At 35.8% G+C, this 22,989-nt stretch overlaps 1 protein-coding gene across 1 annotated transcript in view; it reads left to right on the top strand.

Annotated features, from left to right (window-relative positions):
- Positions 1-5,745: 5,745 nt before the first annotated feature.
- LOC100928969 (multiple epidermal growth factor-like domains protein 6) overlaps positions 5,746-22,989 on the top strand; it is a 402,703-nt gene continuing 385,459 nt past the window's right edge. The window contains exons 1-3 of the mRNA XM_031961116.1: positions 5,746-5,847; positions 11,930-12,083; positions 14,979-15,097. Coding sequence (XP_031816976.1) covers positions 5,746-5,847; positions 11,930-12,083; positions 14,979-15,097 — 375 coding nt within the window. The remainder of the gene's footprint in view (positions 5,848-11,929; positions 12,084-14,978; positions 15,098-22,989) is intronic.

The following is a 22,989-nucleotide window of genomic DNA, read 5'->3' on the forward strand; positions in this document are numbered from 1 at the left end:
TCGAACCTTTCCATTTTAGTCATTCATATATATATATAAATATAAATATATATATATATATATATGTGTGTGTGTGTGTGTGTGTATATATATATATATATGTGTGTGTGTGTGTGTGTGTGTGTATATATATATATATATATATATATATATATATATATGAGAGAGAAAGAGAGAGAGAGAGAAGGGGGGGGGGGAGGGAGGAACAGGAAGGCAGGCTACGTCTAGGCCTAAGTGGGCTTTACTTTTCAAGGAGTAGCATCTAAAATCCAGAATGCTTTTGTAGTTTTTTTCACCGTCTGGGACCATGAGCAAAAGAAAAGCTTGAAGGGCTGAGCACCTTTGATATTCCCAACTGTCACGCTTCTGGGTCCCCTGCTCCCAGCCACCAAATGCTGAGTTCTTTACTTTTCTCATGCCTGCAATCTGTTGAAAGTCACATATCATATGGTCACTTCAGTTCCTCAACAAGTGTTTATTAATAGCATATTAGGTGGCAGATAAGGTCACTAGGTAGCTTAATGGATATAGTGACAGGTGTAGAGGCAGCAAAACCCATCTCAATGAGTTCAAATCTATCCCCAGACATTTTATAGCTGGATATTCAATCTTATTTGCCACAGTTTCCCCATTTGTAAAATGATCTGGACAAGGAAATGGCAAACCACACCATATCTTTAAATATGAAAAATTCCAAAGAGTGTCATGGAGAATTGAACATACCTGGAAAATGCCTGAACAACAGAATGTGACAGATGCTGTTCTAAATGCTAAGGACAATTATAAAGACAAGAATGGCCTTCTTGCCCTCTAGGAGTTCACATTTTAATATAGGAGTCTAGATGTAAATAGGTGGTATGTACATACAAGATTTTGATGTTGTTCAGTTCTTTCCTTTATGTGTAATTCTTTGTGACCCTACTTGGGATTTTCATGGCCAAGGTACTACTGGAATGCTTTCCATTTCCTTTTCTCATTTTATGGAAGAGGAACTGACACAGTCAGGTTGCAGTAACTTGACCAAGGTCACGCAACTACTATCTGAAGCACTGTACGAATTCATAAGATGAATCTTGCTGCTTCCAAGCCCAGTGCTCACTCTACTGTGCTAGCTGTAATGACATACGTAAGTCACATGCTAATCCTCATCCCATCTTTTAAATTTTCATCCTATCTTGGTCGGAGATAATTTTTATCTTATTCCCAAAGTCAGATCCCAAGTTGGTGGCCAGAGTCTGTTTTTCCTCCTTACCCGTTCTATTTATCTAATCTTTTGGTTCCATCTCAAAGGGCAGTTTGACCTCTTTCCCACCTGGATGAATAACTCAGGAATGTAAATTTTCCTCCCTTTCTTGAGTATGAAGGATGGCTTCTCACTTGCCAACATCTGACTTTGAAATGTATCCATAGCAACTATGGATTAGATATTAGTTTGGGTGCATTTCATTGAGCTGAGCTCATAAAAGTTAAGTACCATCAGGTTCTGGCATTTTGACTTTGTGTCATGGAATTAATTTGAATGGACTAGCCTCTCTTTCTTTCCAGAGGTGTGGAGAGTCTGAAGCCAATTTGCATACGTGGTACATAAAGACTAGTCTGCCAGTCACTCTTTGACCGGAGAAAAGCCAGCAGCTGGAGCCAGTTCCTATACAGGTATATACATGTTTTGAGAGCTTTAGGTGTTCGGGAGAATGGTTAGTGTGGAGAGATGGGCTCATTCTAGCAAGTATTCACATATTGGCAGTTAGAATAGCAGTTGTGGTTTGGGGGAGTCTTCCTGCTGTTGAATGCTGTCTTAATTAAGGCTTGCCCATGTGTTGGCAGCACTGATTTGTATTTTTAATAACCAGAGAGACATTGTTAAAATTATGTTTCTAGAGCAACAATTCTCTGGTGATACACCTAATTTCACTTCAGTTGTGTTATATGTCCCTGAAATATAAACTGGGTTATATAAATCCCTTTTTGTGATGTCACTTTAACCTTATGACACTTCTTACACTGCTTCTGGCTAAGGATCCAAAGCACTTAGTTCTTGTTCTATGTAGGGAGAGAGGGTATAGCATGATACCTTCTTTGATAGCCCCCTTCTTTGACAAAGCTAGCTCTTTAACTTGGGCACCACAGGTTCTGTAATTGTTTTCTCCTGGCTCATGTCTCAGTTTTATGTAAGATTGATACTCTTCAGTTTCATGCTCTGAACCATTTTCACCAAGCAAGTCTATAAATACTGGTATATTCCAAAGTGTGTCCTCAATTTAATTTGTTCCCATATAGTCTCTTCCTGTGTGGTTTTATCTACTCTCATATCTTCAACTATGACCTCCATACAGGGGACAATTAAATCCAGCTCTCATATTTTCGTATTGCATCTCCAACTAGTTGGTAGGCATCTCAGTGAGATGCTCAAACTCAATATACCCTGCACTGAATTCAACATTTTTTCCCTTAAACTTCTCTTTCCATCTACTTCCCTTTTTCTCTTGATAAAACAAAATCCTCCCAGAATTCCAACCTTTACACCTTCATTGTAATTGTGAAGGATCTATATCTATATCTGTATAGATCGATAGATATGCGATACTGCTAGAGGGAGAATTTTTCCTGGAATATTATATGGATGGTGCATATGGGAGGGGGAATGATGGCAGAGAAGACTGGTATGAGTTATCCAGAAACAAAGATGATTGATAAAATCTTGGACTAAGTGTCCTGAATATGAGGAATGGAGATGGGGAAAAGGAGAATAATAATAGGATAGAGAAGTTGGAGCATTGTTGGTTTTTGAGGAGCTGACCAGATAGAAAGGTAGGAAATCAAGCTTAGCTCGGAATTCCTGCAGTAACGATCAAGAGAGAGGTATATAGCTAGCACAATACATATTTATTAATTAATAAATTGAGCCTTCCAATTTCCCTTTTTCTGATTATGGTATCATCCTAGTCATCCAGGTTGAAAGTCTCAGCATCTTCATACTTGTAGAATATGTCATTATTTTATCAGACTCAATTTAGTTCATTCCAGCCAATACTTACTTGGCCTTTACTATTATACAAAGCAGATTATACACACTGGGGATGCAGTGGTGAATAATTATGTAGTCCCCGTACTTGAGTAGTTTACTTAGGGCTTGGGCATATGACTATACAGATATAAGCATGATAAAGGTAAAATGTAATAGCAGACACAAAGGAAAATCACTGAAGGATATGGGAAAATTTGATAAGGAAGAGTTCACTTTTCTCTGGGAGGTTTTGGAAAGTTTTCAGTTGGAGGCTAAATCTGGGCTCACCTAGAAAGAAAAGAGGGATTTCATCAAGCAGAGTTGAAGAGAGTCTTCCATTATAGAGGGTCTGAAGGATTGTCCAAGGGCAGAATAAGGCAAGGCGAGATCATGGAATAGCTAGCAGTTGGCTTCTTTGGAATTGAAATGTGGTAGGGAGAGTAGTATAAAAGAACACTGGAAAAAAACATTTGTGGAGGCCTTAAGTTTTTTTAGCATAAACAATTTCTGAACCAAATGACTTTCATCCAATCGATGATTGGGCCTGAAAATTACAAAGATGAAGCTGTGAGAAGTATGGAAAAAGCAGGGTGAAAAATAGATTACAAAAGGGAGAGACTAAACATGGGAAAACCAATTAGAAGACTCTGATAAGAAACATGTTAAGAAGTTGTTGAGAACATGAAGTCGGGATGTGACTGTGTGAATGGATAAGAGGAAATGCACATAGGATAGAGAGGTTGAGGAGAATGGAGATGGAGCCAATTAGACATGGAAGCTCTTTCATTGTGTCTCAAAGTGAATTCATTCTTTTTGGATTTGCTCATAGTTCATAGTAACTCTCCTTTGCTTCTTTTGTACTTATATTTGTAGTCATACCTTCTGCTCTCACTTAAACTCCTTAGGGGCAAAGATTGCATCGTTATTCACCACTCTATGCTCAGTGTATAGTGCATTTAATATAACAATAACTTGGTATATATTCTCTACAACAAATTGAATTGAATCTGATTTTTTAAAATTGACTTGTATTCTTTCAGTATAAGGATGCTGAAACTTTGAGCCTGGGTGATTGGGATGATATTGCCATCACCAGTTAAAAGGAAAATGGAAAATTCAGCAAATTAACCAATAAACATTTATTAAGTGCTCATGATAGGCTTTTCTCAGACCTCTATTTCGGGAAATCCCCAAATAAGGTAGACTTTGCTTCCCTCTCTCTGGTTACCTTCCCCATAATCTCCTCTCCAACTTCTGTGCATCATAATTATGTTCTTTCTTCCCTCTCCATTGCCCTTGATTCCTCATCCCAGCCATGTTTTGGAAACATGATCAGTTCAATTCTGCCATTGTTCCTGTAGGGGTTTTGTTAGTCTAATCACCCATTATCCCCTCTACAGTATCTCTACAATTTTCCAAGGTCTGTCTATATTACCACCACTCTTACATGTGTATTGACTTTCCCAGTACAATGAGAGCTCTTGGAGGGCAAGGACTGAGACTTAAAACAGTGCTTGACCCATAGCAAGCACTTACTTATCAAATGCTTTTTCATGCCTTCAACTGTTAAGGAGGACGAAGGGAAGAGAATAAGTACTTATATAGCACCTATTTTGTGCCAGACCCTCTGCTAAGTATTTTATACATTTCTCATTTGAATAGTTGTAGTGCCAAGCCTTGGAATACTCATACAAATAAAAGTGTGTCTGTCCTCAAGAAACTCCTATTATGCTGGAGAAATCACCATCTTCAGGCATGATGATAGGTTCATAATCAAGGACATTTTTCCTCTGGAAAATGAGTAGGTTGGACTTGATGTTTTGAGGTCCCTTTCAGCTCTAGATCTATGATTCTATCTAGATCTAAGAGATACCTTAGAGGTCATCTCGTCACATCCTTTCTAATTTATGGATGAGAAAAAAGAAGCCCCGGGTTCGGATAAGTGATTTATTAAAGGTCTCACAAGTATGGGAGAGCTAGCATTTTAACTCATGACCTCTGGATACTTTCTCTCATAGATACTGATCCAACTGATGTCCTGAATGAATAGTGGAATTCCAAATCAAACATCGTTTGTTCCCCTCCCCCAATGTGCTCAGCCTATGAATTGCTTGAGATAATTCCAAAAAGGCTAATGGGAGATCATGGAGATGGTGCCTCTCTGGAATGCCACTCTGGAATGCTCTTTTCTTGCCTCTCACATCCAATCTCTTCTTTACATAGATTATATTTGCCCTTATACAACTTAAAAAAAAGTCCTGTGATAAAATTCAAAACTATATCACGTTCGCATTAAGCTTAATGCATGATCACACTACTTAACATGTATTAGACCTTTTCACTTTTCTTTCCATGATTTTCATTCATTTCACCCCATTTGATGAGGTTTAGGTTTCATATAAAGTTCTTCCTAATGAGTGATTTGTATTGAATGTCATGTTTTAAATGCAAAAAAAGAGCATGTTATCACAATGAAAAGAGAACATGCCGAATAAAAGAGCAGACGGACAGGGTTTGATTGATGTTCCGAAGTTATTTTTCACTGTGAACTCCTGTCAGCTTGGAAATCATAAAACAGAAAAGAGGCTTGGTTCAGCTCACACGCCCTTAGGGGATGTATAGAAAAGGATTTAAAATTCTGATAGAGTAACTTCAAAAAACGTAGCATCTGAAATAATTTATTTCACTACAGAGTGAGCAACTGAACTTTTACATTGAAATTATTCTTTTTGAACTTACGCATGGTACCAGGCAGGCACAGTGGTCTCCGGACGTATGGTACCAAGGATGCCAGTGTTCAGCAGGGCTGCCTTCCTGGCGCTGAATCCAAAGAGCAGCAGCTGGTCTGGTCCTGCCTTCACCCTTCTCATTGATCATTTCCTGAAAAAATGAGAGAGAAAAATTAGAAGGCAGAGATTTCAAAGGTTGGGGAAGAGGGAGTGAGAAAGACGATCTACTTCCTACGTTTTGGGGAAGAATGACTCCAAGGATTGATTTTTGGCTGGAGGCAGAGGTTAAGAAGATCCCCGCAAGAGCATGTGGTTATAGTGGCTGAGACAGAAAAAAAGCAGAAATGTGTTGAACCTTCTCTTTCTGTCCAGAATTATATCTCACAGGGCACTGTGCTCTGGGACAAATTTACTTCAAATCTTGCCCATTTGGAAAATATGCTCACACTGTCAGTAGCTCAAAGTGGGTTTGACATTACATGTACAATAAAGACTGCAGCCTAAGGAATATATTATGTTGCTTTTAGTTTCAGAGACACTGATAATGAGAGAGTAAGGAAATTTTGTATGCACTTATAAAAATCATTTTGTCATCATATGTGGTTTAACAAACCACATCTATGACATGTTAAAGAAAAAGAAATCAATACAAAAGAAACAAAGCATATTGTAATTTTTTCAAAAGATTTAGCCTGCTTGAATGGAGATTTAATTCTAGGTTCATTTGATTGACAGATCAGAATGTGGTTTTTATATTCAAATTAGGAAGAAAGTAAAAATATGGCAAATTAAAAAAAAATTTAATGTTTTAATATTTTTCTGAATCTTTTTCATCCTTTCTTCCTTTAAAAAGCATTATGTTTTGTTTTTAATTTACCATTACTTCTTAATATATCTCTTCCTCTCCCCAATATAAAAAGAATAAAAAGGAGAGGTAGGGGGAAGTAGTTGAACAAGATGAACCAAAACATCAACTGAATCTGAACTTGAATGAAGAATTCCACACCTTAGTCCCCCAATTGTGCAAAGAAGGGAAATTTCTCCTTTGATCCTCGCAGAAACCACACTGGTACTATTATTCTTCTCATAGTACAGATGACAAAATTGAGACACAGAAAAAGTTAAATAACTTGCTCACTATCACACAACTAGTAAATTTGTAAAGTCACATTTTCCGTATAAAGAATGCATTTATCTTGTAGTTGTTTATAAATGTTTAGGAGAAAGAAGAGGAAAAACAGGGGGAAGAAGAACATTCGGTACTATTTTTTCCTTTTTTATTAAAGCTTTTTATTTTCAAAACATATGGACAGATAATTTTTTAACATTGACCTTACATAGGCTTGTGTTTCAAATGTTCCCCTTCTTAATATTCAGTACTATTTAAGTGTTAATAGCTTTTATCACCTATCAGTGTGAGGATTGGCTCCATGATTTCATTGACATAGATAGTTTCCAGGAAGAAACTCTCTCAATGCAGCTTGGCTCCTTCTCTGAACTATAAAATGTAGGGAGTTATCCAGAGTGCCAAGAGATTAAGAGATTTTCCAGAGTTGTATTTCTATATGTGTGAAAAGTGGGGTTTGAAAATGGGGTTTGAATTCAGGTTTTCTTGGCTTCCAGAATAGCTTTTTATCTGTCCCTGGATCTATCAACTGGATGTCTCTCCCATGAACGTCTCCCCCCTCTCACACATCTCCCCCTCCCCCAATACATGGTCTGGTGAAAAAAATTGATAGGGTATTTATAAAATGGCCAACTCCATTTTTTGCGTTTTAATTTTTTTAATATTCTAGTTTTTTAATGCAGAAAACTTCAATTCATAAAATAGATCTGATGATCTGATGATCTAATAATATCTTTGCAACAAAAATCCCATTTTTCTTTTCAATATTAAATATTTTACTTTTGCATTGTAATTAACTTTTATCTCATACTGAAGTAAAATAAGTGGTCATTATATATACAACTACACACACACACACACACACACACACACACACACACACACGCTCCTCATCCTTCCCCCACAGTTGATAAGAGGTCTCCAGTTGCTAACCTTTTAGATTTGAGAGAAAGGCGTTTTGCTTGTTTTTTGCCACAGAAGGAAAAGTAGGTTAGATGCTATGCTAATACAACTGTATCTCAGTGGTTCATACCATGATTTTCATACTTTCAGTTCTGTTCGGGAAATTGGGAAAATGGCATGTAGCCAGAACAATTAAAATGAGATTTAAGGGCCCGTGTTAGAAAGCTGTTCCTTTTTTTAAGCTGGTTATGTTGGTGTCTGCAAAGTAATGTGCCTACTTCAGCAGGCTCATCAATTACAGATCAGATTAGTTGCCTCTGTGAGCCCACAGGTGGTCAGTCTGCCCAAGATGTGGTCTTCATAAATGCCCCGTGAGTTCCCTTCTGAGAAAGTGGGCAAGTGAAAAATGTTTTCTTAATCGAGGTCAGTTCCTAGAGCTTTAATGACATCAAAATGATGAGCCAGGGCATGTGGAACTTGGAGATTATAAGAAAATCAAACGCATCAAGATGAATCAAAATGAACCAAATAGTACATTTTATTTTTACCAAGAAAAAACAAAAATGATTTCTTCTCAAAATGAGCATTACTGAGTGAAATGAGCAGGACCAGGAGATCATTATATACTTCAACAACAATACTATATGATGACCAGTTCTGATGGACCTGGTCATCCTCAGCAACAAGATCAAACAAATCATTTCCAACGGAGCAGTAATGAACTGAACCAGCTATGCCCAGAGAAAGAACTCTGGGAGATGACTAAAAACCATTACATTGAATTCCCAATCCCTATATTTATGCCCACCTGCATTTTTTATTTCCTTCACAAGCTAATTGTACAATATTTCAGAATCTGATTCTTTTTGTACAGCAAAATAACGGTTTGCTCATGTATACTTATTGTGTATCTAATTTATATTTTAATATACTTAACATCTACTGGTCATTCTGCCATCTGGGGGAGGGGGTGGGGGGGAAGAGGTGAAAAATTGGAACAAGAGGTTTGGCAATTGTTAATGCTGTAAAGTTACCCATGCATATATCCTGTAAATAAAAGGCTATTAAATAAAAAAAAAAAAGAAATTAAAAAAAATGAGCATTACACATAAATGGATATATATGTGCTTATATGTACATAATACTTACATATATACACTATGTACATTTAGAGTTATCTTTAACACTATTTTTCAACTTTATTCCAAACACCTTAGATAGAGCAATGTATGGTGTGAAGAAAATCATAGGTTATTCTCATTATTTGTCAGTGTGGTGATAACCTTGGCCCATGGAGAGACCTCCTGCTGCAACTAACGTAGCTTCCTGTTTCTAGATTTGCTTTTTTACAGAATTGGAGGGAAGCTTGTGACTTCTTAAGACAGGTGATTGAAGGTTGGAGAAAATTCTTTTGTACCTCAATCGCAACAACTGTTATTATGGAACCTTCACTGTCCTCCCCAGGAAACCGAAGTCATTTTGGAGACTGACATTACAAAGTCCTTCCTACCCCCTGTTGGAAATCAGTCTTTAAAAGAATGAGGAAAAAGTACAGAGGATTCTGAGAAGAGAGGCAAATATGACTAAATGGGAGAAAATAGGTTATATGTTTGAAAGTTTAAGGGAAATGGGAATAATTTTCTTAGGGAAGAAAAGGCTTAAGTGATGACTTCATCGTTACCTATTGTGTTTATAAGCCAGTTGTCAATCAGTGAATTCCCATGAATTTAGATGAGCATTGCGTCTTTCTTAAATATGAGGAAGGACTTTTTTGGTTAACATTATTTAAAAAAACACAGAAATAGGCTATTTCTAGAAGATAGTATATTGAGCTTTCTTGACTTCACCAAGAAAATTAGACATCATTTATCCTACATATTAACTTCATAAGTATTGGACACAAAGTCACTTTCCATATATCAGGCCACTCCCTGAGATTTATGGATCAAATTGCATATGGATATGGTACCAGATCAATTCAGAAATCCTTCCATTAACAGCCATTTCTGGGTCCTTGTAAAGCTCAGGTATTGAACAGCATGAGCTAGAACCTGGGACTTGATTCTTATTTTAAAATCTCTCCATCTATGTGGTTCTGTGTCTTGTCTCAGTCTGTCTCTTCCCACATGTATGTATGTATGTATATATGTATGTGTTTGTGTATGTATACATAGGTATATGCATATGTGTATATTTATGTACATACATATACATATGTCTATAAACTATATTCCAACATAATTACTTTATTTTGTAAAAGGATTTTGTTGAATGCATTTATTTATTTAGTTAGAGAAGCAATCTTGTATTTGTAATTTACCTAGGGTCACATAGCTAGTAAATGTCAAGTATCTAGTGCCATATTTGAACTTAGGTCCTTCTGACTTTAGGGCCGGTGCTGTGTCTATTTTCACCATCAAGTTGCCCCCACTGATTGTATTTAAACACATTATTCTGCTAATGAGTCCTTGTCCCTCACCAGCCTGCCCTCTGCTACAAAATAAAGAAGAAGAAAAAAGGTTAAGAGCTCCTATCTGGAGATACTGAATTTTTAATATTTCTAGGCAGAGCTCCTATAAAAGAAAATCCACATTCTAAGGCAAAATTAAGCCTTGATTGTAGTGGCTAAGCAATGATGTCAGGAAAACTTTCATTATCGATGAAAAAGTAGAATGTACTTTCTCAAGAGGTGGTGAGTTCTCATTCATCAGAGGCCTTTAAGCACAGTCTTGGTGGCCACTTTTGACATAAATACAGCACAGATGGATTCTTGCTCAAGGATGTGGCTGAGGGTCCTTCTAATTCTGATTGGGATTTTAATGTCTTGTCTCTACCTTTTCCAAGTCTCAGAATCATTGCAACTGGACTGGTTGAGCTGGTTCTTCAAACTGATTCAGAAATGTGACAGGGTGAACGTGGGAGGATGTAGTCCCTCTGGAATCTCTTTTGTAGAGAGTCCATCCGGAGCTGTAAATATATAAAAGAATTAAAGCATACAAGATGTTATTTCTTTGTCCAACCTTCTCTTTTTCTTTTCAAAAGAAAGGAATATGCTTTGCTTTAGGGAAAAGCTACTGAATCATTACATTGTTATTTATTGTTACAGCATAAGCCGTCTCCAGTTGCTTGTGCTTCAGTGATATGCAGTGCAGAGATTGTAGCAACTGTATTTGATGAGACAATAGCTTTCTAGAACACAGTAAATACAAATGAACCCCCCCCATCTAGTGTGTTTCCCGATTACATCTTAAAGAAAAACATTTTGGTAAATATATCTCAAGTGAAGGGACAGATATTTTACAACTGTAAACCAACCTTGCATTGTAAGAATGGAGTCCATTAATTCTCTGTAGCTTGAGGCAAGGCTGACAATTCATAAGTGGTAAATCCGGAGAGTTATGAAGATATTAAATCTCACATCTGGTGAGAAAATGTGTTATTTCACCACAATGATTGATGGATCCTTTTCCATTACGCGGCAATTTGGGAAATTGGCACTGTTAATTGCTAGGGTTTGAGAGAAGGTCTAGAGTTCTGTTCCAATTACTCTAGTTGTGAAAAACTGAACAGCTGGATGGCGAAATTGCCCAGAGCTGGCGCAGGGGGAGGGCACGAGCCAGCCACCTGACCTCTGCCATTGCCAGGTTGGAAATTTCAACAGCACTATTAGTGAGTGGGCATTGTGGCTGCTGGCATCTGACAGCTCTCTCTCCTGCTACCTCCTTCCTGACACTGGAGTGCACTCGATGTTTACTTATAGCTCAGGTGGCTGACGCTCTGATCATCAGGTGTCATTCTATTATTACTCATTTACCTTCCCCTTCACAGGGGAGAGAAGAGATAAACAAATCTTACCACATCTTGATCTCCTTCCTTCAAGGTGATCATCTCCTTGCTTTATAGCTAGGCAGAATTTCAAACTTTTTTCCTCAGAGGTTTCTTTTTTCTTATTCTTCCTGGCAGTTTGACTTTCCAGGTCCTAGTCTATATGGAGAATAGTGTGTCCCAGTCCTATCTCCCTGGCTGGATTTCCAGAGAACAAAGTAAAGGAATGCTTAGGGAATGATCTCGTTAGCTAAGGTAGTACAGATGGCTAGACTGCCTAACTCAGGCCAGTGAAAATCTGATTTGAGGTTGGGAATTATCCCAATTGACTATTGTTCACAGAATCGCCAGGAAAAACATCACAGGCCATTTAATCCAACACATGCAAGAAGAAATAAAAATCCTTTAAGTAACCTGATAAGTGGTTACCAATGCTTTGAAGCTGTCCAGCGGAGGACAACTCTCTACATCCTTCCATATCACCGCACACCCCCATGTATGGCACTATTGTTGAGTGGCCCACCACCACCACCTCTACCTTTAGCAGTTTCCTTTTGTGTAATGTCTTTCTCCATTAAAAAGTAAGCTTCTTGAGATCAGGAATTAATTTTTTTTCTTTCATTTTTTCCCTGTATATATGTTATCAATATGTAGCACAATCCTCAGTATATAGTAAGTGCTGGATTAAAAATTATTTATTTTCTGAATTGTTAGGTGGCTTCTTCCATTTTTGTGTAGTTCTGTGTTAGAAAGCAGCTCCTTTAGGATTACATATTTAGAATTATAAAGGTGAAGAAACTGAGACATACCGAGGTTCAATTGCCCAGGGTCCTAAAGTTAGCAAGTGTCTGAAATCAAATTTGAACTTATCTTCCTGATTCCAAACCCAATGTTTTCTTCTACATTGAGTTACATACTTCACGTCCAGTCAACTCCAGTTCAACACTCTTTCTATAGTGTATGACTGACACTCACATGTGTTTGTGTGAGTGTGTGTGTGTGTGAAGAGAGAGAGATAGAGACAGAGAAAGAGAGGGAGGGAAGGAGAAAGAAGGGGAGGGAAGAAGAGAGGGAGAGAGGGGGGGAGGAAGAGAAGAAGGAAGGAGGGAGAAAGGTAGAAAAGGAATATGAGACAGTCTCCTAAAGTCAGCTAATCCAGCCATTAGCTGCTTGGGTGGAGCAATCCGATCTTTTACATGAACAATATTGGATCCTTCCTTAATTTCCTTTTCTTCTTACATATTCCTTACCAAATTTATTGGTGTTTAACTTGGCTTACTTTCCATGAATAGCTCCTACTTCCCCACCTCCCAACAAAACAAAACAAAACAAAACAAAACAAAACAAAACAAAAAACTCCAACACTGTCTTAAACATAACAAATACTCAATGATGTTCTGTCAAATTGTGTGAATTAAATCATGTGCCAAATGAGCAATTTTAGTTTAAAAATCACACAAATTATATGCATTAGGTTAGGAACTTTGAGTTCATCTCTGTGGGGCACTCTCAATATGAAAACTCTTTCCAGCAATGCTGATAGGTATCCCATTTGCAACTTTGAACTTAAACAATGAGGGGTTACATTTCTTGGCCAAACTAAGTGACACAGGAGATGGACTGATGGACGTGAAATCAGGAAGATCTGAATTCAAAATTTGTCTCAGAGAATGTGTAATCTTGCGTGAGTCATTTAATCTGTCTCATCTTCAGTTTTTCTACCTGTAAAATGAGGATAGTAATAGCCCCTCTTAGATTAGATTATTGTGAGGATCAAATGGGATAATTATATATATATATGTGTGTGTGTGTGTGTGTGTGTGTGTGTGTGTGTATAATTTTAAATATATTATAGGTGGGACTGATCTCTAATCTAGGAATAACTGAAGAAGAAAGCAGCAGACTAGAGATGGTTGTGTCAGGAATCTAGTAGCAATTTAATTAATTAATTTCAAAGTGAGAAAGGAGTTTGCAGACCCTTGAAGTTCTTCTGATGAGGAGAGCTTCTCTCACTATTTTGAGGGCATAGTCTATATACATAAATCACAAGGGGAAAAAAAGGGGAAGATGGAATGCAATACAGTCATTTCTAGGGCCCAAGTAGTTTCCCATGGTAGGCCCATGAGGGCAGAACAATGCAATTTTTTCCCAGTATGCTGGTAAAAATTCTTAAGTGATTGTTCAGATTAAAGTCATTACTTGGTTGGGACATAGGATCAGAGTTTTGTTACAGGAACAGGTTCTGTCATTTTTGATTCACTTCATTTAACATACACAGGTATAGGAATATAGTGATTGGGAGAGCATTGTCAAGAATTGATTGAGAACTTTAACCTTTGTTATGACTCCCAAGGCAGAATTTTCTGGGGAAATAGTAGCTCTGAAAAAACCTAAATTAGTAATATATTCATTACACATATATCAATATGAAAATCATAATTCCCTTCACGCATATAATTTTGCAAGCATTAAAGTGCTATATAAATGCTGAATTGTTACTATTGTTTGTGCTATTATCATTAGCAGTAGCAGTATTATTTTTTTTTAATTATAACTTTTTATTTACAAGATATATGCATGAGTAAGTTTTCACCATTGACAATTGAAAAACTCTTAGTTCCAATTTTTCCCTTCTTTTCCTCCCTCCCCCAGATGACAGGTTGACCAATACATGTTAAACATGTTAAAGCATAAGTTAAATACAATATATGTATACATGTCCATACAGTTATTTTGCTGTACTAAAAGAATCAGACTTTTAAATAGTCTTCAATTTGCCTATGAAGGAAATCAAAAATGTAGGTGGACAAAAATAGAGGCATTGGGAATTTTATGTAGTGGTTCATAGTCATCTCCCAGAGTTCTTTCACTGGGGGTAGCTAGTTCAACTCATTACTGCTCTATTGGAACTGATTTGGTTATTCTCATTGCTGGAGATGGCCACATCCGTCAGATCGATCATCATATGCAATTGTTGTTGAAGTATGTATACAATGATTTGCTTGTCCTGCTCATTTCATTCAGCATCAGTTCATGTAAGTCTCTCCAGGCCTTTCTGAAATCATCCTGCTGATCATTTCTTATAGAACCACAATATTACATAATATTCATATACCACAATGTATTCAGCCATTCTCTAATTGATGGGCATCCTCTCTGTTTCCAATTTCTGGCCAAGTAGGAGTATTATTGATGGTGGTGGTGGTAGTGCTAATATATGTCAAATGGAACTGGACCTAGGAATTCAAGACTAGGTTTTTTTTTCCTATACTCCACTGCTTCTTTTTGTAAACCTTTAAAGCATTGTCTTTCTAAGTGTTCTAAGCTTCTGGTTGCCTTCTTATTCTTCTTTAAATTTAACCTGCTTACTTCTTTCTCTCTTTTCCTTCAGGTGCTATTTTCCAAACTCTTCCTCCTCCTCCTCCTGTTACTTATGGATCTCTCCTGCAGTTTTTCCATGAAAAGTTCCAGGTATCCTTGTCCAAGCTGGCAACAGCACTGCCTCAAGAGGTAGGAGGCCTTTGCAAAACTTGTTCATTAATTTTCAGATGCTTTCTCCTCTGGCTGGTTTTGTTTTCTTTCTAACACTGCTACTTTCTAAATTTATATTCCATTATAAGCTGTGATCTGGCTATCTTTCCTTTCACATAACCTCTCAATCAGCTATTTGCTGAGGGATTTTATATTATACCTTTGTCAGTCCATGAACTTCCTGCTTTTTTTCTTATTGAAATGCATTCCATTCTAGTTGGGTAATTTGTTAAGGCTGTAATTTTGTTTTCAAAAGTACAATAGTTGAACAGTTGGGCTCCATTCACACCAGGTTTTTTTACTTCTCTGGATCTTTATGCTTACTTTCTATCCCCACCTCATCTCAACCTCTTCCCTCTCTTTTGTGCACAACCACAAGCAACTCCTCTTCAGTGACTCAATTTAAGACAAACTATCTCTTTGAGGTGTTATATATAGGAATCTAAATGCATATGCATATATATGCATGTTTATATCTACAATACATATAAGTGCATATAATATATATATATATATATATATATATATATATATATATACCACAACTCAAAACCTAGATTATATATATATGTATAATACCTATATATATATGTATATATATATAAAACCTAGGTTATGTATATATCTGTATCTATATATATATATATATTTTCTAGGTTTTGGTTTGTGGGCTGGAGTTCTAGAGTCTAAATAAAACTATAATGAGGTCATGGGGCAATTTCATTTAGTATAAGAGAAAATAAAAGGCATGATTTCCCCCTGTACATAGAGTACAAATGAGCCTGGCTCTGCAGACAAATCTTGAGTTATTTATGGATTCCAGTGAAATTGTAAGGTAGAAGGATGGAGGAGAGAAGAAGTAGTTCGGGAACTGGTAGAACACAGAAGCAGAATGTTCTTGCTTTTCCTAAGTTAGATAACGCAAGCCTACAAACAACAGGACCAGTTTCAGCTAGATGTAATCAGCTCTGTGTTGGGCTATCTTAACAGGTCAAGATTGGGCGGACATAAAAGATGGATGATATCTCAAAACTGAGCAAGAGTCAGATCAGTTACTGATTGATCCATTCTACGTTTGGCCCTCCACTTGTTCCTCTTATCTTTTGGAATAGGGTAACTCCGTCAAGGCAGAGATGTTCATTTCAGGTGTCTATGTATTGATGGGCCCTTTATATCCCCCTTAGGACATATACTCCTTGAAAACAAGGTCTCATTTTGCTTTTGGTTTTGCTATTGCTTTTATTTGATATCATTAGTATTTATTAGAGTTTATGAAACACAGTAAGTACTTAATAAATACCTGTTTGATGAGTTGATGGTAAAGCCGACCCACCATCTTGGGATTTGTCAATCTGTATTATTTATGTAATCTGATTTGTGTGTTTTGATTGGAAACTTTTTCACTGAAATTAATCTCTGTAATTATTTCAATATGATAAAATTTGGAGACTTTTGTCTCACGTATTTATGTAAGAAGCAGCATTAAAACCAAGAAAGCTCCCTTCCACCAACTCAAATTATGATTGCTTTTAGCCTTCAGATAGTCTTATAGGTAACCTGTAGTCATCCACCTAATTTTTCTATGACCAAACTTTTGATGGGCATCTCTGAAATTATGTCAACTAGTGATTACCTAAGAGATGTACCGTATAATGTTAGTCTCTTAATGGAAGCCCTTCTCTTTCACAGAACCTTCTATAGCTTGTCCTGAAAGTATTGGTTCCCCCCCCCCCCATCCCCAGCCTTAAAGATTAGGAGAGTAGCTTTAGATCTGGAAGTGATCCTAAAGATAATTTGGTCCAGCTCCTAAATTTCATAGGTGATCAAGCTAAAGCTCCAAAAGACAAATAAGATCTGCCAAATGGCCCATGTCCTTCTTATTATAGAATTCAGGAAGTTCTGTTTAGCATGATTCAAGCCCATAGAGAAGCTGTATTCTCTGTTGCACTAGTCAGGAGAAGGAAATTTTGTGATTCAATCTCCCTTCCTATTTCTTCGTTTCCAGGGTCCTGTTCAAAGGGACCACAATAGTAGTCCTGTTTCCTCCTTGGGTTTGTTGTTACTGTCACTTTGCAAATTTGATAATATGAAAGTCTGAACTTCCTATTATTATTAATTAGTTTTACCAACTAGTCTCCAAGTTCCTTTAATGACGTGGATAAGTATCCACGTCATTAAATGGCTTTTATAATTGCAGAGTGCCTAGCACAGTGTTGGGTATAGAGAAAGTACTCATGAACTGTTCACCACAAAATTATAAAGCTATTCTAAGTAGAGATGGATTGGGGAAATTCTGGGGATGTAGAATTGTCAGGACTTGGCAATCGATGGTATGGGTGATTAGGGAAATACAGTTCTGAAACTGAGTGGGTGCGAGGATAATATATTTCACAGCAATAGCCAAGTTTGAGGAAGGGCAGGTTATGTGGGGGCTCAGGATATATATTTTGGACACGTGGAATTTGAAATGCCTTCAGGACATACAGGTCATATTCTTTGGGCTGTTATTGATACAGGATTAGAGTTTAGGAGAGATATTAGGGTTATATAGATAACTCAGGGAGTCAGGTATGGAATTCATTATATTCATAGGAAAGATATAAGATCACCAGAATAGATTAAAGAGAAAGAGAGAAAAGAGAGCACATGACAGTATCCTTGAGGATGTCCATGATAAAGGGGGAGAAATATTGCTGATGAACCAATGAAGGAGACAAAGCTAGAGTAGTCAGACAAATAGGAGGGGGTTGGTGACAAATCAGCAAAGAGAGTTGAAGGTATCCATAGAAGAGAAGTAGTTAATAGTGTCAAAAGTTACAGAGTGAAGATTGAGAATTTGTTAGATGGAGCAATGAAGAGATAGATGATTGGTGGCCTTGGACATAGCAGTTTCCCTAGCAGAGAGGTAGGGTCAGAAAACCAGATTAAAAAGGATAAGAAAGAAATAGGTGGTTTAAGAAGTGAATAATGTGGAAACAATTATTCCTTTTGTTTTAGCAAAGGATCACAGTCATACATTTGCTTCTGGAGATCTAGCAAATGTTTTTAGTTCTATTTATACACTTTTTTTTCCCTATTCCAAAGCAGAGTAGAATAACGATTATTGAGCTGGTCTCAGAATCAGGAATATGGAGCTTTGAATGTTGTCTTTGACAAATACTGCTTATGTGAACCTGGACAAATCTCTTAATTTTTCAGTAAGGACATCAACCCTCTAAGTTGAAGTTTCAGATTAAATGTCAGTCTTTTTTCGAAGAAAATTCTTCACGTAGGATGTCCCTCTGCCCATGCACTTAAAAGGTTCATTTTGCCTTTCATCCATTTTAAAACTTAGCAGAGTTTGATATTTTGTTTGTTATTTGTTAAATTACTGTATGGATATGAACATTTGACATAATTTTATTTTAGCAAGGAAGAACATTTGTTATTGATTACTTGGAGAGCCATGGTTCTGAGCTTGTCAAATTCTTTCAGTCCTATGATTTAAGCATTTGTTTACATACATTTTGAATGGAAGATCTTGGCCTATTTTTGTAACTTCTTTCATATCATAGGAGTGAAAGTGAAAATGATGGTATTGGTGTTAATTGTAATGATGATAATGGGTCATATTTCTTGGCACTTTAACTTTTCTAGATTGTTTTAGGTATTCATTTTACATCTGAGGAAACCAAGACATAGAAAAACAGACATTCAATTAAAATACTCATTTGAGTATTTGATTATTTTGATATATGTGTATGTGTGTGCTAATATATTTTTAACAATTCAAAGTAGTTTTACATCTATTATGTAATATAACCCTTTTAGGTAGACAGAGTATATATTATTCATCTATTTGATAAAAGGGAAACCTGAAGATCAGCGAGATTTAAATTTAACTAAATCCTTATCAACCTACAGCATCCTTAATCATTTCTTTCACTGAAAGCTGTGGAGATTTACCTATATGGTTGTGTGTATGTGTGTTTTTAATATTTCACAAATATTAGTGTCTCATTAAGAATAGAAATCTATCATCCCTGAATTTAGCCACAAAAGCAAACTCCTACCTACATAGCCAGTTATTTTTCAAAGTAACACATTATGTTTTTAAATTCTATTGATCTTAACACGCCTTTTTTTTCACTGATCCCTTTTTAAATAACAAGCCCCCAATATATCTCAACGTTTTTTTTTAAACTTTTCCATGTTACAAAAAAAGGTTAAATAAATGCAACTGATAAAGCAAACACATTTTTAATTTTTTTAAAAATTTTTTTTGTTTTTCTTTATCTTTTGAATTAATAAGAATTTCATTTTCTCTCTTCTACTTCCTTCTCCCTGGAGAGGGGTGGGGAGAGAGAGAGAGAGAGAGAGAGAGAGAGAGAGAGAGAGAGAGAGATAGATGGAGAAAAAGAAAACAGTGGTTAATTGATTTGTCCAAGGTCAAAGAGCTAGTAAGTGTCTGGGGATAGTTTTTTTATTTAGAAAGATGAATCTTCCTGAGTCCAGACCCAAAATTTTATCTACTGTGTTACCAACTGGTTCCATAAACATTTTTTTATTGGTTATAAAATCAACACTTCTAAATATAGCATATCCTCTATTTTGCATCCATGGTTCCCCACATCACTACCAAGAGAAGGGATATGGATTTTATTCTTCATTTTCCAGAATTTAGATTTCTAATTATAGTTAACCCAAGTGTGGATGCTTTTTAATATTTATTATATTTGTATTCTTTAATTGAATTTTACTGTTTTCTTGGTTCCATTCTTTCATTAATCATTTCATACAATCTTTCCCATGTTTTTTTTTATCTTTTCTTACATTATACTACCCCACTTCTTTTGTGAACTCCAGTTTATGCAGCAATTTCTCAACCAATTATCACTCACATAATTTTAAGTTGGATTTTCGCACCAAAAACAAAAAAAGCAGCTATGACAGTCTTTTAACCTAGGTTGCCTTTTTTTCCCTCTTGGAGTATCTCTCTATTAGTAAGATTATCATAAAATCAAAGATTATAAACAATTTGGGGACTTTTATTCAGTAGCTCCAATGTGATGGGATAGAATAGATAGAATAGGGGAAAAAAAACAAAAAACCTTCTTCTCCCATGCATGAATGGTTCTGTCTTCCTGCTGTCTTCCAAAATTGACTGTTTTCTTTTTCTGTCATTTTTCTCAATTTGATAAGTGGAAGCAGAAAACTTAGAATTGTTTGAATTTGTAATTCTTTTCTTACTAGTACTTTAGATCACTTATACTTGCTGCTCATTTCCAGTTATTCTAAAAACCTGTTTATGTAATGTAACCACTTTTCATTGAGAAATAACTGCCTTTACATATGTGTGTCAGTGCCCTATATATATCTTGGATTTCAGATTTTTATCACAAATATTTGCTTGTAATGTGTTTTTCCTCCATTGACTTGACATCTGATCTTTTCAGATTTACAGATTTTGTTCATGAACATGCTTTTTAAAACTTTAGGTTACCAAAATGGCTATCTTAGTCTTTCTTTGATGACTTCTACCATTTTTTTGTTTAGGAATTCTTCCTTTTATACATAGATCTTGAGGTAGTTTCACATAGATCTTAACGTAGCTTCCATCAATACTCTAAAAAAATGATTGTCTTTTGTATTTAGATGAAATATTTCTATCAGATTAGTGTCTAGTTTTCCACAAATCTCTTGTTGAATTGAACCATTATTTCAGTCATCTGTGGATTGGGATTCATCAAATACTGAGAGACTATTTTATGGAACTGCTTCTGTATTTTATCTACTCTGTTTTATTTGCCCATGTCTCATCTACCTCATTCTAGTGTTCTATTCTTCTTAAAGTAGTAGCATATACTTTTAACCAATACTCTTTTATAATATATTTTGTGACTGATTATTAAAACAGCTCCCTTCATTCTTTTTTATCATTATTTATTTCAACATCCTGGATCTTTCAGTTATTCAAATGAATTTTCTTATGATTTTATCTAGTTCCATAAAGTAAGCCCATTTTAAATGGATTGATGTAGTAAATCTGATGATTAATTTTGGTTGTATAATCATTTTTATTATATTAGAACAGTCCAATCTGTAACAACTGTTTCTTCAATTTTTGTCTTTTCTAATGTCTTTAAAGAGTGTTTTATAGATATATTTATATAAGACTTACTTTTGCCATGGTAGGTTAACAACGAAATAGTTTCTGAATTTATACTGATTCTGAATAGAATTTTTCATTTCTTCCTCTAGATTTTTTCCCACTCTCTCATCATTCAGCATTAAATTATTTACCTTTTATTTAAGCCTGAATCTTTTGCTCACATTTCCATTATCAATTATGATTTTCATTGCATTACAAAATATAACACCATGTAAAAGAAATATAGAGATAAAGGGGGTCAGGACAGAGCCCCCAAGGGTGCTTTCTGGATTCTTCTGGATAAAGAGTCAGCACAAGAAGGCTTAAAAGTATTCATATACAGGTGGAAGGAGATCGAGAAGACACCAGTATCACAAAACAAAGCAGAACAAAATCTAGAGAACAGGATATCAATGAGAAAAAATGATTGACAGTGTCACAGACTAGAGAGTAGTCAAAAAGGATGACTATTGGGATTCTCTTACCCCTTCATATTTCATCTTGGTATTGTGAATTGTCTACTTTTTCATTTCTTATGTTTTTATTACACCCTTATATTATAAGAAATCTTTTACTCTATAGACTCTGTAGCCAATGATACTATGCCTGGGTTGGCTAGGAGACTAGAATAGGAAACGCACAGTATATTATAACCTTTACCATTTTTTTAAAACTTTCATGGAAAATCTTTGTTGTCTTTATAGGAAATACGTGTACCTTTTTCTTTTTCTTGGTATTTTACCACATCTTGAATATTTATTAATGTTGTAAACGCACATGATATTAAGAAAATTTAAATCAACCATTTTATGGAACATCTTTATGATATTTTTCTTAAAAGATTAGTCTGTGATACTATATATGGCAGTCTTGGTTAGGTATGTTAGACTAGAAAGCATAGGCGGTTTCTTCGAAGTCTAAAATTCAATGATTTTGATGAGTTGTACTTAACATTTCACCATCCTCTAGGCTCTTGAAGATTGATGGATGAATTTAAATAAATCAGTCAAGAATTTTACACAGTATGGAAGTTCAATCAACCAGCCCCTAATTGCTGGGAAGCTGTGTGCTCTCTTTAAACAAAGGGCATTTTCTCTGCTTTGATCATCTTTCATAAGCCTTCAAATATAAATATTTTTATTACTGAGGTTTAATTCAACATGGATTGTTTAACTCTTATATGATTGTTTATATATTTCTAGTCACAAATTCATTAAAAATATCTCAATGTTCTTTATTTCTCATGACATATAATAAACCACCCTAATCTGCTCTTTTTTTTGTTCAAATTTATATCTGAAATGTTCACTTGTTATCCTCTTTCTTCCTTTCTCACTGACATACCTTGGGCATATTTTAATTTGTCCCTGAATGTAAGCTCTGCTCTTCTAATGTTTCTATTTTGTAATTGGTCCTTGTCTCTCTGACAGGTATCCCCCATGGTAATGGAAATGTATCACACAGTCTTCAGGTACTTGTGAATTGGTTGTTAAAGCTAAATGAATAAGTTCTTGACCATATATGTGAAAGCCAGCCTTGCTCTCCCCTTTGAAATATGGGATGGCTCTGAGGATATTTTATTTTGGTATAGAATGTTACTTACCATACCAGCCCAGATCTGTACCAATGCACATTAAACTGTCTTTATATTATTATTACATTTAAATTTAGAGAGTTGGGATATATAAAAATTTTAAGTAGTATGGCTTCTGTTATACTTCTGAGAGATGGTATTTTGAAT

This window comes from Sarcophilus harrisii, chromosome 3 (genome assembly GCF_902635505.1).
Source record: "Sarcophilus harrisii chromosome 3, mSarHar1.11, whole genome shotgun sequence".
Taxonomy (NCBI): Eukaryota; Metazoa; Chordata; class Mammalia; order Dasyuromorphia; family Dasyuridae; genus Sarcophilus; species Sarcophilus harrisii.